This window comes from Ostrinia nubilalis, chromosome 10 (genome assembly GCF_963855985.1).
Source record: "Ostrinia nubilalis chromosome 10, ilOstNubi1.1, whole genome shotgun sequence".
In the NCBI taxonomy this organism is placed as follows: Eukaryota; Metazoa; Arthropoda; class Insecta; order Lepidoptera; family Crambidae; genus Ostrinia; species Ostrinia nubilalis.
This window is the reverse complement of record NC_087097.1, coordinates 9,727,095-9,743,330: the sequence shown is the minus strand read 5'-3', so window position 1 is coordinate 9,743,330 and position 16,236 is coordinate 9,727,095. Positions and strand designations below refer to the sequence as shown.

The following is a 16,236-nucleotide window of genomic DNA, read 5'->3' as shown; positions in this document are numbered from 1 at the left end:
TACCTACACTAGGTAATCACATGACTATCATTCTCATTCGTTCGTATCCGTTCCAGATTGACGATCCGATCCACGTGATTTCGATGCCGGACGACGAGAGCATGCAGCAGAAGCCGCCGGACTACGACACGGTGGCGGGCGCGCCGCCGACTTATGACGACGCCATCAAACTGAACCCGGCGCGGCTCCTGCCCGCCGGCAGCAGCGCGCGCGCCGACCCGCCGCCGCTCGACATCGCCGTCATCCCCGGCCAGCCCGACGACGCGCCGCCCGCCCTGCCCGTGCCCGTCCACCGCGCCCAGGTCCCCAAGACGCCGCCCCCGCCCTACAACCCCACGCACGCCATCAGATGAAAGCCCGGCCACGCTACCGTGTACTTCAAAACGACTGCTGTTTCATGTGATGAGACTAATAACTTAACATTACTTGTAAGGTACTCGTGTACTTGCCGCCGATGACGGCGTAGCGGTATTATATTGTTAATCTATACTACATATCCACACATGAAACGATTTTAATTTAATCTAGTAGATGGTGAGTTAGACGCGACGTGTACTTATGTGATATTATGAGAGTTGTAATATTAGTTACTTATTGAACCTGTACATAATAATGTTTTGTATAATAATTTTGTTAGTAATTGTAGTTTTAAGTTAAAAATCTCTTCCAATAATAATTGTTCCGAGCTCCAATGATGTACAATAACAAAATACACAGTTGTAGCAATGTATTACTAGAAATAGTAGCACTGTGCCATTATTTGTTAGCGACGCTTGCGGTGTCTTGTCACTGTTATTGTGGTTCGTAGCAGGCACCTGTGTAAAGAGTAAAAATGTTAGTACATTTTTACATAAATGATTATCATATACCTTTCGCCCATGGACCTGAAGTAATCGACTTGTGTATATTACTATTCCTGTAAGTTAAGTTGCATAAAGGCTATCTTTGTTCATCATTAGTGACGAAAATTATACCCTTACTTATTTGTATTCCCTTTAATAACCACGGTGAGAGCTACGCCTTCATAAAGGCGATACAACTGTACTGTTTTAAATCCGATCCGTTTTTCGATTCTAGTCTTCGATTAGCATCAGTTAACTCATTTATGACGTGTTCGAATATAAACTTTTATCGTAGTTTGTAATTTGTACATATTCTGATTGCACAACTAAAGTTTTCAACCAAAGATATACTGTTCATGCGAAAGATTATTAGGAATAAATTAATAATTAACGAACATAGTGTAGGTACTGATAGATTTTGGTAGGTAGTTAAAACGTCTGATCAATGCGTGATAAATCTAGTAGAACATATCATTTGAAATTGTTTCTCTTTTTTATCTTTTAATATTTTCGTTTATGGAAAACTGACTTTTATGTTAATGGAAAACCATGAAATGTAATTTACATTTGAAACAATCCAGAACTTTGCTAAAATCAACATGTTAACTGCAGTTGATTTGGAGTGTGCCCACTTACAACAAACACAAATTGTGTCTATTATTAATATTACATTAACTAATTAGGTACTACAAACTGGCCTAAATGTATTTAGCAATAACAAAATGACTGCGAAATCCTGTGGTGTGCGTAAGATGAATTTATATTGGGACCAATACCTAACTTTAAAATAATCGTGTGCTTTGCTAACTTGATAAAACAAACAAACTTAATCCGTAACACGCGTGCCTGCAATACTTTACTTCTTATGTAATTTAAGGTTTTACAATGCTGAAGTTGTGCATTTATTATTTGTACACTGTACAAAATAAACCCAAGTTAAAAATGTACATACAAAATAAATGTTGTTGAGTACACTGCATCTTTTATTGAACCCTTTTTTCTCCGAAAACTATTTTACTTTAGGTAAGTAGGTACTAATATCTAACTTACACGTCTAAAAAAACTAAAATTTTGATAATTAAAAGATATTATTTAGTTACGAAGAAAATACATACAAATTAATCTAAACTGGTCCTTATTAAGCCCGCCATACTTGCTTACTAAGCCCGGACAACTTGAAACAGTTAATTTCGATAGATTCAAGCTGCTACTGCTTAGCAAACTACAGCTCCAGTATGAATCAATGGCAGCTTCAAGCTGTTGACTATGACTTCAAGAGCGGTTCCTGTATGTCCTGTCTAACTGCTCAAGCTGTCCGTGTATGGCGGGCCTTATGCTTCCCTCATTTCAAATATGGATTTTAATGTTCTACCAAATACTTATATCAAATTAACGAAATAGACTGTGAATTAGCGATATTTAATTAAATGATTCTTTATAATTCTATTCATTTAATAAATATTGAAAAAAAAAGGAAAAAAGATCAATGCTGTATAAAATCTCGACATTTGACTTGCACAAAATTAAAACTAAAAATGTCAGCTCGTTTGACAGTGACAGATCTTTGACACAAACATGTCAAATCAAACTAGAAATACAACAAGGCTTTTTTTGCCTTAGAGTAAAAATGGAAACATTAAAGTAACCAATTAGAATCAAGTAAAAGCGTAACTTGACCAATAAGAAAAAAAACTTTTCTTGCTTCAGCTTCCGCCGCGATCAAAACAATCCTAGTTACTTTGTTGTAGTGCAAAAAATTGCACAACAGCAAAAAGGGAATAAGAAGTTAATTAATTATATCTAATGAAAATCCCTATGAAAAACATGCCTGTAGAACTAAATAGCTTGACGGAAGGGTGGCTAGAATTAGAAAGTGATCCAGGTTTATTTACTTTGCTACTAGAAGACTTTGGAGTCAAAGGTGTCCAAGTTGAAGAGATTTATGATTTGCACAAGCCATTGGAGAGCCCTGTTTATGGTTTTATTTTCTTATTCCGATGGATAGAAGAAAGAAGATCTCGTCGCAAATTTGTGGAACAGATTGAAAGTTTTGTTAGAGATGAAGAGACTATAAACAACATCTTTTTTGCACAGCAAATGGTACCAAATAGTTGTGCTACACATGCCTTGCTTTCTATATTATTGAATTGTCCTAATCTACACCTTGGAGAAACATTAAGTAGACTAAAAGTAAGTATGGAAAACATTTATTTGGTTTCTAATATACAATACAACGTACAATAGTCTATAGTTGTTTTTGTTAATAATATGTTTAATTTTAAGCATCACACATTAGGGATGAACCCTGAAAACAAAGGCTGGGCTATTGGTAATACCCCAGAGCTTGCATGCGCCCACAACTCTCATGCAATTCCGCAGGCCCGAAAGAAAACGGACAAAAATGCCGGTGTGTCCACTGGCCGCTTTACAGGTATTTGCAATACATTTTCATTACTAAAACACCAATTTTCTCAGTTGCCTTTATTCATTTACATCTAACGTTGATGATTAAAAATAATTTCAGGTGAAGCTTATCACTTTGTGAGTTTTGTGCCCATTAACGGACACCTATTTGAGTTAGATGGCTTGAAGCCATACCCTACAGATCATGGACCATGGGCAGGGGATGAGGACTGGACTGACAAGTTCAGGAGAGTGATGGCTGAAAGACTGGGCCGTGACGCTGGTGAACAAGTGCATGACATCAGGTATTTGGTTTGCTTCCTGTTTATTTATTGCAAAAAGGTGTTATACTTTTTAAATTGTTTGATACTGCAATGGCAAAAAAAAGGCCCTATTTGAAACTTTTTAACCTTAGATTTCTAGATGAACTAATAGCTACAATGTATGCTTTATTTCAGATTCAACTTGATGGCTGTAGTCCCTGATAGAAGAATTGCATTAACACAAAGACTGAGTGCATTAGAATTGAATCAGAAAAGGGTGAAAGAAGCCATCTCAAAGATTGGGAAACATCTGAGGCATTTGTTGGCAAAGACAAGAGAGTACAATGGTAACCTACTCATATATTTTCACATGAATCGTAGTAATTATTATGTTATTTATTATTAATTAAATAAATCTTTGCAGAACAAGGAGAACTTATAGAAGGAAGCAATGAAAATTCCCTAAATGACAGCATAGCTCAACTAAGTGAAGAAAGTATTCTTACGGGTCTAGAGTCCTCGGAAGTTCAGTTATTTGATTTAGACTTCACCCAGCCTATTACAATAGAAATTGGGGCATCTGATCGGCCACAGCAAGACAACAGTCTGATATTAGGTAAAAGATACAAACCTGATAAATTACTTTCTAGCAATGTATGAAACCACTAATATTTTTAAATAAATAGAATAAAAAAAGTATCTACAAAAACTAGCTCACTGAAAGTTGCAAATTTCTGAAATCAACATTGATTTATTATTCATGGTTTTTCAGTTGATCCTGTTGAACAAGGTGCAGTGGCAAAATTTGTTACCATCAGCAGGGACAATCAGATTGTGGGAGAAGTAAGTAGATATTGTACCTGCCTATTGTTTATGAAAGACTACTGTAGGTACAAATTATAATATCATTTCATTCAATATTCCAGGTCTATCCAACCTCCACTACAGCTTTAGTTAAAAGTAATGAACTACCAATATTATTGTGTTGTGAGACAATACCAGATCAGCCATACAAATTGAGGAAATTGTTGCTGTCACACACAGAACTAAATGCGCTGATGAGCAGTATAGTTGGTGAAATTCAGTCATGTCAGCAGGCTCTGAATGACGAAAATGATAAAAGGGATATGTATAAGGTAAGATAATTAATTAGCAAGTATTTTATGTTCCAATACATTATGTATTGGTTTTATAGAACTATTCGACCCAACTTTTAAAAACACTCAATAATTATAGTCCTAAAAAACCCTCTACTTCTACCTCCTAAGGTAGGGCAGAGTGGGCGTGGTCACGTCGCGACGTCCTATCTTACTTCGCAAATCATTTTTAGTTTCTTTGAAATCAATCACACGCTAGACTCCTCTCAAAAAAATTATAGAATCAGCTCCGAAGTTACTTGAAAATGTCATAATAATCATTCTCATTGTCAGGTGGACGACTGCCGCCGCACGCACAACTACGACGAGTTCATCTGCACGTTCCTCTCGATGCTGGCAGAGAGAGGCGCTCTCGGCGAGCTGGTGGCGGCGCAGCTGGACAGGGGCCGCGCCCCGCGCGTGCGCCGGCGCAGGCCCCGCCCCCGCGCGCCCCGCGCCCGCCCCCGCCCTCGTCCTAGAGCTAGGAAGTGAATTATCTTGTACCCGCCGTGATATTCTTTAATATTAACCACTTTATTTAGGTGTAAACACACTTACTTATGTAAGTTAATAGTATTGTTTTGTAATTACTACCTTTTGACGTATAATGTATGTATGTCAATGTGTAAAGGGCAATTAAAATAAAACATCACATTTTAAAAACGAACTTTTTATTAGTATACTACGAACAGCGCCGTATTTACATGTTCGTCATATTGTTAAAGAAATGTAACAACAACAACATTGATTATTGTTTGCTTAGGCACATGCTTCTTCATCTTACATCATTCTTAATTTTATTTTGTGTTGGATACATGAACGCGCGCTAATGTACTGTCTCTCGTCGCAAACGACTTTTATTTTGCAAGGACCAAAATAAATTAATCGAAAATATCCACAAAATAGATACTATAGGTAATTCGTATATTCTCACTTGAATAAGAACATTCATTTGGTGCTTGTCTTACCTAGTGGTACTACTTCCATTACCATTATGCCTATTATAACATGATTTGAATCGAATTGACGTCTCTTTAACAGTTGTGCACAAAAACCTATACTACAACATAAGGTCTAAAAATCAATATTATTTTAAAAATGATCATCTCATATTTTATTTTCAGCATAACAAAAATTAACAATATAAAAAGTATAACTGCATAAATTAATAAGACGAATTGTAATTTGGCTAAAATATATTAAATAATTTAATGTTTAATTAAATTCTATGACAGCACATACTCAAGAGTTGTAATATGTATGAATCATTTTATAAGATTATCATTTTCATTAAAATTTAATCATTTACAGACACAACAAATAACTTAATGAAAATTGAGAGAATTAATTAATAAATCCAAATAAAAGTGCTGAAAATACAATAACTAGATAGACGAACATGCAGGTAAAAGCAAACTGGCAATAGATGCTTGGGTAACATTAGGATATAAACATCATTAACGGTACTTAGGCTGCATTATCATTACTATTTGATATAAATATGTATCACTATTTCAACAAGTTTTACGCTAGGCATGGGATCTTGCATGACAATTCAAATCAATAATTATTGTCGTGAGACAAGTATTTACATATTAATTAACATCATCATAACAGTATTACAAAATTGTGATTGAGTTGTAGATGTAATTTAATTTACATTATGTATATGAAGATTTTAAAGCGTTTTCATAATTCATCAGTTAATTAGACCTACTGAACAAACAAGGCAAGTGACTCGATGATAAATTGATAAACATTCTATATCACAGACTAACAGAAACGTATTATAAAAAGAACTTACATTCACTACTTATATGGCACTAATAACTAAAACCTGAAGCTAAAGTAACGTTAGAGGCAGTGATCAACTTACCGAGTGGAGGCATCCTGTAACTATTGTTCTTCGTTTACCAAACAATCAACTCTAGATTTTGTACGGACCCGAAACATACAAATCCTGTTACATTTCAGTGACAATATAACCGAAATTCTACTACTATGGGTATTTCAACAATATACTCTCGCCGCACTAATTAAAAAAAGAAAATAATACTCGACAATAACAATTCATAAAATCATCATATACGAAAAGTAATTGGCAGTAGCACCAGTACCATAACATAGCGACGCGCACGCGGTCTCAGGTTCACAACCAAAACTTATTGCTATTATCACTACATCAAAATTGCACTACTTTGGATGTCCATAAAATTGTGAATTCCCAACGGAAGCATAAAATTAAACCTATATCGTGATTTGAGCGAAATATAGAAGAATATGCACATGCATAAATAAATCTATTGCACTGCAAAAGAAAAAAAAATCATAAAATTTAAACTCTTAATTATTTTATCAAAATAATATCCTCAAAATTTGACTAACAAAAATCTACATCAAACCTTAGCACACTATCCACTACGGCATACATTCATAGATAAGGAACAATATCATCAATCAATAGTTATAAAGTAACGATGTGTAGCATAACGTCCAATATGAGCGGAGTATGCTTTCTACATGGGTGCGGCGCGCGGCCGCCTCGCTTATCACTAAACATAGTCCAGGGACGGCGGGAGGGCGCGGCCTTCAACTGTCCGGGGCCTCGCCCGCGCCCGCCTCCGCGCTCGCTCGCAGCTCGTTCAGGACGCCCGGGATGGGCAAATCTTTCAGCTGCCGTTTCTCGATCTCCGCCTTGAACTGCTCGATGTCTTGGGGACTGCAATGAAAGAAATAACATAAAGTTAGTAGGTGTATCCAGATTAGACGGGCTACGTCTGTATATTACGAGAATGAGACGCCTGATTCACAAAGACAGTGCTGTATGATGCTGAAAGGCAGTTTTTTTTATTGAGAAAACTAACAGCGTATTAATTTATCACACAATATGGCCAATAACAGGTTTCCCTTAACACTAGTAAAGGGGATGTACCGTTGAAATGTTACAGTAACGAGATTGCTGTTAATTTTTATCTGGGATGCAAAAACTAAGGTCACGATCTAATTCGTGAGCCATCGTGAGCAGGTTGTATTTCAAATCACAAGTAGAGTTCGAGAGAACAATGACAAAGCTGACAAAAGCATTACTGGCCAGACACTACTGTCTGCGTAAAGCACGCCTTGTAAAGATGCCGCGTGCGTGCTTCACCTGCTTTGAGTTTTGAACTCCTACCTGATCTGCACGAAGAGTATCCCATTGATCAGGTTGAGCATATCGATGACGGAGGCAATGCCGGGCGGCTGGATGTGCAGCGGCGGCGGCGCAGGCGGCGCGTGCGTCGCGCGCGCGTAGGCCATTTTTACGACAAGTGCCCGAGCAACGTACGCCTTTAAAGCAGGCAACAACAAAAACAATTTTGGCCTTGTTCCTTTGGCTTATGGCGTTCAAGCTGTAAATCCTCACCTGATCTGCACGAAGAGTATCCCGTTGATCAGGTTGAGCATATCGATGACGGAGGCCATGCCGGGCGGCTGGATGTGCAGCGGCGGCGGCGCAGGCGGCGCGTGCGTCGCGCGCGCGTAGGCCATTTTTACGACAAGTGCCCGAGCAACGTACGCCTTTAAAGCAGGCAACAACAAAAACAATTTTGGCCTTGTTCCTTTGGCTTATGACGTTTAAGCTGTAAATCCTCACCTGATCTGCACGAAGAGTATCCCATTGATAAGGTTGAGCATATCGATGACGGAGGACATGCCGGGCGGCTGGATGTGCAGCGGCGGCGGCGCAGGCGGCGCGTGCGGCGCGCGCACTTAGGCCATTTTAACGACAAGTGCCCGAGCAACGTACGCCTTTAAAGCAGGTCGCGTGCATCCGCGTCACCTGCTCAGAGTTTCCAACTCCTTTTTTCTGATTAATTTGTTGCAGGTCTAATGACAGTAATCCTTCTTGGCCTTGTTCCTTTAGCTTATGGCGTTTAAGCTGTAAATCCTCACCTGATCTGCACGAAGAGTATCCCGTTGATCAGGTTGAGCATGTCGATGACGGAGGCCATGCCGGGCGGCTGGATGTGCAGCGGCGGGGGCGCGGGCGGCGCGTGCACTTAGGCCATTTTAACGACAAGTGCCCGAGCAACGTACGCCTTTAAAGCAGGCCGCGTGCATCCGCGTCACCTGCTCCGAGTTCCCAACTCTTTTTTTCTGATTAATTTGTTGCAGGTCTAACGACAGTCATCCTTTTTTGCATTGTTCCTTTGGTTCATGGCGTTTAAGCTGTAAATCCTCACCTGATCTGCACAAAGAGTATCCCGTTGATCAGGTTGAGCATATCGATGACGGAGGCCATGCCGGGCGGCTGGATGTGCAGCGGCGGCGGCGCGGGCGGCGCGTGGGGCGCGCGCGCGTAGGCCTCCGCGAGCCGCTTCTGGAGCACCACGGCCTGCTGCGTGAGGTGGCGCAGGCACTCTGAGGATTCGCGGGTTTTCTCGTGCTTTTCGCCGAGCTGGGGGATAACAAGTGTTATAGAATTATTATTACAAAGTATGTGACGTCACAAACCAATTCTACAGTTTGGCTGGGTTGCAACATCTTACCAAACGTCAAGTCTGTCAAACTCCATATCAAAACCACCGGTTATTGTTATAGTTACGGTTAAAGTAAGTTAGTGCAACTCAGCCTTAGTAACAAATAGACTGTCAAATCAGAAATAGGTTATTTTGGTGCTCAAATACAACTTATTGTATAGGAATGGGATCAATCAAATCAATCTTTCCTTCACTTTCCCACACAAACTGCAAAATCTGATTCTTCTTCTTGTACCTCTAGGCATTCTGCCAAAATCTGGTTAATGAGGGTTTTCGCGAATGAAAAGTCCGCCAGATGGCAATACGTAGACGCGAGGTCCAAATGCTGCATGATTGGTTATTTTTGACATGACATTGACAGATATGTCAAAATCCACCAATCACGCAGCAGTCAGACCCCACATCCACGACCCGCCATCTAGCGGATCTTTCATTCGCGAAAACCCTCATTGAAATTTTCATTTAGCGGTTTCCCACAGCTCTAACCCATTAACGCCCAAATGAAAACTACGGTCAATTTCCCATAGCCAATGTTTATTTTCTTTATAAAAATACTTCAGAAATAATACTAAACACAAAGAAACCCAAAATCAAAATTAGAAGTTAGGTTTTCAGGGGTGTACTAAGTTTAGTACAATGGGCGCTTATGAGTCATATTGAGCAAAGCCTTCTTCATCCTGGCACAGTGTTTTCAGGCACTTGCCATAAGCTGTTTTGACTCTATTGAAACACACAGTAATTTTAAGCTATCAAATAAGCTTGTTTGCTGGTTTATTTTGATTTTAACCATTATTTCATATTTCTTCTCCATCAACTAGAGCAAGACTACCTACTTTTATTTATCTTTTATAGGTCAAATATGTGCGTACTATATATTTGCGGAATGCTAGCTGATCTAAGCGACTATATGGGTTTACTATGCAGTGCAGTCTGCATGCATTTGAAATTGTCATGTCCACCATATAAGCGAACAAGACCCATCCACCGCTTTTTTTCCTTTTTCCTCAATTTGGTAAAGTTCTATAGACTAGTCATCTAATCTAACCCACTGATCTTCTTATTATACTAGAGCTGGACACCCTGTGGTGCCTAACTCTACTTTTTTTTTATCAAGAGACCCCATATAATGACCTTTCCCAATGGTTCTAAAGCGTCAACATTTGTTTCAATGGTACCCACATTATTATCTTTCAATCAATGTTAATAAAATTACGTTTGCCTTGTCGAATCTGTCTCTAGGCTTTTTGTGAACATCTTTATAAGTAATCAAAGGATACCTTTTGGTTCTGTTTTCACGTGTGGTTCCAAAAACTATGTAACTAAGTCTCTTTAGGTCGACAAATAGGTCGTAATTGGGAAAACAAAATGTTTCTTTTTGTTGTCTGTAACCCCATAAATAAAGAGCTATGTTATTGGAAAAAGAAAACAATGATTACATATAAAAACTATGAAGAAATAAGGAAACACTCTAATAATAATGTCGTTACTGTACTATTTTACGTAACGTGTCAAGCGCCCATTGTACTAAAGTTTGTACAGCATCACTTTGGGAGTTATAGCATGAAAAACTTTCCATGAAATAAACTTTTCCATGTATTTTTTATTAGGATATGTTGTTAGCTAATACACAAACAACTTATTTGGTATTTTGTGTAACTTAAACCTTGCTTAAAAAATTATCAAGTACCCACTAGAAGACATGAAAAAATCACTGAAACGAAATCGCAAAATACCCCCTTAAGATTGTATAATTATGGTCTGTTTAAATCTCAGGATATAATGCATAGACCTTTGTTTACCGATTGTAATTATTTCCAGGGTAAAAATACTCACTAAACCAGATTTATCGTAACTTAAAGTTGTGTACTATTTATTGTACGGCGGGCGTTAATGGGCTAATATTAGGTACGTCTAGACTGGACAAATCTGGAGCGAGCGCGGCCCGTGTACGTCACTCTTCACCGCCAGTGCGGCTCCGCGACCGCAGCGCCACGCGGCTTCGTCCACACGTGACACGACACTCACCAGCTGCTTGTAGATGGAGTAGGTCTCCTTCTCGTGGTGCAGCGCGGCGCGGAATTCGCCCAGGCAGGACAGCGTGCGGGCCAGCAGGTGGCGCGCCACCGCCGCCTTGAGCGAGCGCGGCCCGTGCACGCCGCTCGTCACCGCCAGCGCGCGTTCGGCGAACCGAAGCGACAGCTCGTATTCGCCGACCGCGTGCAGGATCAACGCGATGTTGCTCTGTTCGAAATATAAAATGTTTGATTAAGTTTCGTCCTTATTAGCAAATAATCGGACGACTAAACGATAGTGATAACGTATGTCCTTTAAAATACTTTTAGGAACTAGCCTTTATAGTATTATCGCTTACAATCGCTACCAGTCAATCTACTATTTGCAAAGAGTATTGTATGTATTAGTTGCTGCGATAGCGAATAAAACATGCCTATTTTACATATCGTTGTATAATGTCGACTCTTGAAGATAACTGATTGTTAGGCAAGTATTTTGCTAAAGGTCGAAAAATACTGAATAAAACATAAACGGTTCAAATGGCGATCGATATCGATCTCTAATTCAAAATATTGCTATAAATAAAAATAGTTTTGTGTAAGAACTTTATATTATGCATCTTCCAGAGATTCTGACCTATGCCATTACATATTCTAGAGAGCTATAACATAAACAACCAAAATAATAACGAATGTATCCCATCATGACTTACATAATGAGACTTAAACTTTTTGGCTATTGATCACAAATGCCATTTGTTTGGCAGTGGCACAACATTCTTTATAGATTTGAGGTCAAAATCAACATTGTTGCACTCACATCTAGCAGGGCCATCTCGGGGTGATTCTCGCCGCAGACCAACAGCGCTAAGTAGCGAGCGCGGTACAAAAGCTTCAGGGCTGTGCTCACTTGACCGTTGGCGAAGCAGTACAGGGCCAAATGCGACTGGAATAAAAAAGAAACAATTTAAAGTTACTGCTCATATTCAAGAATATGGTATTGACTTTAAAAGGACTCAAAAATTATGGGCATAAATGGAGTATCATAATAACTAACTTATTGAAAAAACAAATTAATTAAATTCAAAATTTGGTGATACACCCATCAATATGTCTACATGGAATTCCAACTACAAGTAAAGATATAATTATGGAGTATTGCAGATGCAAGACGCAAATAAAATAACAAATAGATCACTTCACTTCAGTTTAGCATATCTTGCAACAACAAGGTCAGACTGGGAGAAGAATTTAACTTGCAAACAACTTCATCTTTCGGATTATACATTTAAATCTTTAGGAATCGACAGATCGGTTATGTTTCCTGCGAGATTTGAGACTACGTGAAAAAGGATACAACACACAGTCTTTGAAATTCAACTAAGTCTATGGTCGTAAGCCAATATAATCTGAATATTAGCACATCAAATCAAAACTAATAATCAGAATTAAACATTTCAAGTTCACTCACGTATTCAGTAATAGTGTAAGGATGGTCAATGCCGTTGACTCGCTCTGACATGAACACAGCCTTCTGCTGGTACGCCATAGCGTCTCTATGTTCCCCAGTGACGTAGCACAAACGTGCCACCATACGCAAGCATTGAGCGATCTCTCCATGCATAGCTCCGTATACATTGTTCAAGAGGTTCAGAGCCTCCGTGATAAGTTCGTGGCCTTCAGACACGGCGCCAGCTTGAATCTTGTTCTGACCGGTCGTGTAGAAGTTGTATGCGTCTGATGCCTGGAAAAAATATTAAAATATACAAACTGTCCCAAAATATTGAATTTGAAGTTAACATTAGGAAAATACTTACCCTAGGATTGATATGTTTAACAACAGGGAAAATATTCATGATATCTGATCCACTGAATGTAGCCTTATTCTTAATGTCAAAATCGTATTCGCGAAGCATGATTTGTAGACCCACTTTGAGAGCGAAGGACCTGTAAGTAAAACGATGGAATAAAGATTATGTTAACGAAACATGAATAACAAGCAACGATACCCAAGTTTTAAAACATATTTTTTGTACCAACCTGAGAAGAGATATCTTTTGCAGGCCATGTTTTTCTATTACAACCTCCATATTTTCAGCATTAAGTTCATAGCCCCAGTATGCCTGCAAAAGTAACAAATATTGTATGAGTGCTTGAGCTCGGCCATGATCCCACGTGGTGGCGCCTACTTGTGCGCCACGTGATTAACGCCCGTATTCACAAACGATACTTGCTTAAGGCCGGGTAACAGAGAAAATGGCGAAAATGAGGTTTTCATTTTTCATTTTTGAGGTACTAAACAGTAAAATAAAAGGCTAAAATTTTTTTTGGGCATAGTTGAGGATATTTTCTAGGGCTATTAACGGATGGAAACACGATTTGATGAAGTTGACTCGATAGAATAAATTCCCAAAGTTACCTCTATTCGTTTTCTAATTATGGTTTTATTTTTAAAATAAGCGATTTGAGATTCTGAATCTTTTACTAAACTAAAGTTCAGAAATAACTTGAGGGCTTTTAACGGATGAAATTTTTATATTGCGTCTTATTTAGTTACTATGTTAAAAAATGTGGAAAAAATCGCTCATGACGGCTTGGACAATCTCAATCAGTCGCGCGGTGGCGCTTACGGAGGACGGACGCGTGCCAGTTTTTTGGCCGTGACAGTTCTCGATTTGTCAATATTTTTGACAATGATGACTTTGATGAGTCACAGTATAATAATACCAGTGTTACTGGAGAAAGCTAAAATTTTTGATAATTAAGAATTCTGAATTTTGTCTACCTATTGAAATTTAAATCGTTGGCATCCTTTTAAACGAAGACTCTACTCATGATACATAGTACATTCCTTCCAATATGAGACAAAACCAATGAGTTAAAATTACATTTTAATAGTACCTACATACAATCGTCTTCACTCTTTAGAAGAGCACGCTGACACAAATAAATAATAAAAAATTAGGTCAGTGGGTCAAATATAGGGGCAGCTGCACGTCACTGAAAGACGATTCTGTTTACTCGGCATCTGGGCTGGAGAACATGAATCCTTGTTTACAGATGCAGATGTAAATAGAGTTATAATACAAATTTTACATGAAATGTTTAACAGAACTCAGTTAAAAGACACATACATGGAATACCAATAAGGTTGCGGAGGGAAAGCTACCTATTATAACTAGCGGCCGCCCGCGACTTCGTTCGCGTGGACCTCGTTTTACCCCCGTTAGATATGATGTTTTACCTCATTTTACCCATGTTGATAGATGGCGTTTCACGGTTTCCCCCGAATGAATATTTACGAACGTCATACCGTAGTTTGTCCAGTGCTGTAGATTTTAACCAATGACGATAGATGGCGCTTTTAGACACGTCTTATTTATTTATTGAAATTTATTTGCCACATATCGTCATAATGTTAATCTGGGTTATAAACAATAATACTGTAAAGTTCAAAATCCGTTCAGTAGTTTTTGCGTGAAAGAGTAACAAACATCCAGACATCATGACATCCAGACATCCAAACTTTCGCCTTTATAATATTAGTAGGATATTTCACAATCCAAACTAATATTTACTATTTAGCATTTACTTACAGTAAATATTAGTTTGGATCGTGAAATATTTAAAATAAAAAAAAGAATGAAACAAAATAGGGTTTCAAATTACCTATTTATAATCTAATATTATAAAGAGGTAAAGTTTGTGTGTTTGTATATTTGTTAAATTGTAAGGGGTAATCTCGGGATCTACTGAACTGATTTTAAAAAATCTTTCACCAATAGAAAGCCACATTATATCATTCTGAGTGTAATAGGTTATATAAAAACCAAAAAATTCCACGCGGGCGAAGCGGCGGGCGGAAAGCTAGTTTATTTATAAGGGTATTTCGCCAAAAATGGTCAATTTTGCCTAATTTCCTTGGCATGAATTTTATTTTTGTTTTTAACTATTTTTAGTTTCCCATTGCATTAAGTAGTTAAAACTAAGCTAATATATCTAGAAGGGGTGTCATAATTCGTTTTAGAAACAAAGTTATGAGGTCATAAATTTTTGGTAGCCAAGGAAATTATTATAAATATTTTTTTCTCTAAGTTTTCTTCTGTGGTTTGCTTTTTTTTGTTCGACCTATTTTTGTGTACTTTCGCAAGCAAACATGCCAATGAATATTATATCATTACGACCTTTTTACACAACTAAGGAAGATAAATGCAGTAGATTGAGTTAAAAGTTAAAAACAAGTTTTTCTATATCTATTCTGATACCTATTTCTTAAAATGTAAATTTTAAACTTATTCCAATGAAGAAATACTCAAAATTTGACTTTACGCCGAATTATTAATGGTCTTTTATAATTTCCTAGGTCATTTTATGCCACGGAAAACAAGGAAATTAGGACCAAAGAAATTAGATTTATGCCTAAAAGACACCACAGACAAAAACCTATTTACCCTATGCATTTACTATTTAAATCATGGGTTTACCCCTACAGACACTACATTTGTGTAAATAAACAATAAAATTAATGCATTATTTAGTTGCAAAAAACCGTCCAAAGAAATTGACTTTTTAGTAAACAAAAACCCAAGGAGGGACCTATTTATGCGATTTGTCGCGAAACTGATCAACGACGTACCGTCCTGCCTCAATGGCCTCTTGGGACGAAATGGCCGAGTGTAGTGGTGCAATGCGTTACATTCTAAGTTTTTTCGTTTCGTTACAACAATGGTCGAAACGAAGACCCAGGGAAATTATACTTTTGACCTGGACAAGAACTTAACTTCACTTTATTTTCTTCCTATAAGTATTTGACATTTAAAGTTTTTATTTTCCGATAGCCAAACGTTTCTCAAATGTAAAGAGAGTGCTATTGGAATTAAATTACGCTTCAATTTGTTATAATGAGCCTTCATTTTGGCAAACAACAGTAATGGACATAACAAGGAAATTAGAAAAACGACTTTTGATTAAGTTTTTCTACGGTATTATTTGTAGTTTCTGCTATTGTAATAGCAAAAACAAATAAAACTTTTGATGAACTTTCCCATAAAAATAGTTTT

At 38.0% G+C, this 16,236-nt stretch overlaps 3 protein-coding genes across 7 annotated transcripts in view; 2 read left to right on the top strand and 1 right to left on the bottom strand.

Moving 5' to 3' along the window:
• The window catches only part of LOC135075180 (uncharacterized), an 80,957-nt gene extending 79,141 nt beyond the window's left edge, over window positions 1-1,816 (top strand). For all 5 annotated transcript variants that reach the window (XM_063969542.1, XM_063969540.1, XM_063969543.1 and 2 more), the window contains exon 3: window positions 57-1,816. In XM_063969542.1, coding sequence (XP_063825612.1) covers window positions 57-353 — 297 coding nt within the window. In that variant the 3' untranslated portion in view covers window positions 354-1,816. The remainder of the gene's footprint in view (window positions 1-56) is intronic.
• Window positions 1,817-2,460: 644 nt separating this feature from the next.
• LOC135075159 (ubiquitin carboxyl-terminal hydrolase calypso) lies at window positions 2,461-5,305 on the top strand. The gene is made up of 8 exons (XM_063969508.1): window positions 2,461-3,032; window positions 3,126-3,273; window positions 3,367-3,550; window positions 3,704-3,855; window positions 3,933-4,124; window positions 4,281-4,351; window positions 4,435-4,644; window positions 4,939-5,305. The coding sequence occupies exons 1-8, from the start codon at window positions 2,646-2,648 to the stop codon at window positions 5,134-5,136; spliced, it is 1,542 nt and encodes a 513-aa protein (XP_063825578.1). The 5' UTR covers window positions 2,461-2,645; the 3' UTR covers window positions 5,137-5,305.
• LOC135075160 (clustered mitochondria protein homolog) overlaps window positions 5,299-16,236 on the bottom strand; it is a 37,697-nt gene continuing 26,759 nt past the window's right edge. The window contains exons 18-24 of the mRNA XM_063969509.1: window positions 13,217-13,299; window positions 12,994-13,123; window positions 12,648-12,920; window positions 11,997-12,122; window positions 11,190-11,405; window positions 8,868-9,082; window positions 5,299-7,363 (exon numbers count right to left, since the gene is read on the bottom strand). Coding sequence (XP_063825579.1) covers window positions 7,234-7,363; window positions 8,868-9,082; window positions 11,190-11,405; window positions 11,997-12,122; window positions 12,648-12,920; window positions 12,994-13,123; window positions 13,217-13,299 — 1,173 coding nt within the window. The 3' untranslated portion in view covers window positions 5,299-7,233. The remainder of the gene's footprint in view (window positions 7,364-8,867; window positions 9,083-11,189; window positions 11,406-11,996; window positions 12,123-12,647; window positions 12,921-12,993; window positions 13,124-13,216; window positions 13,300-16,236) is intronic.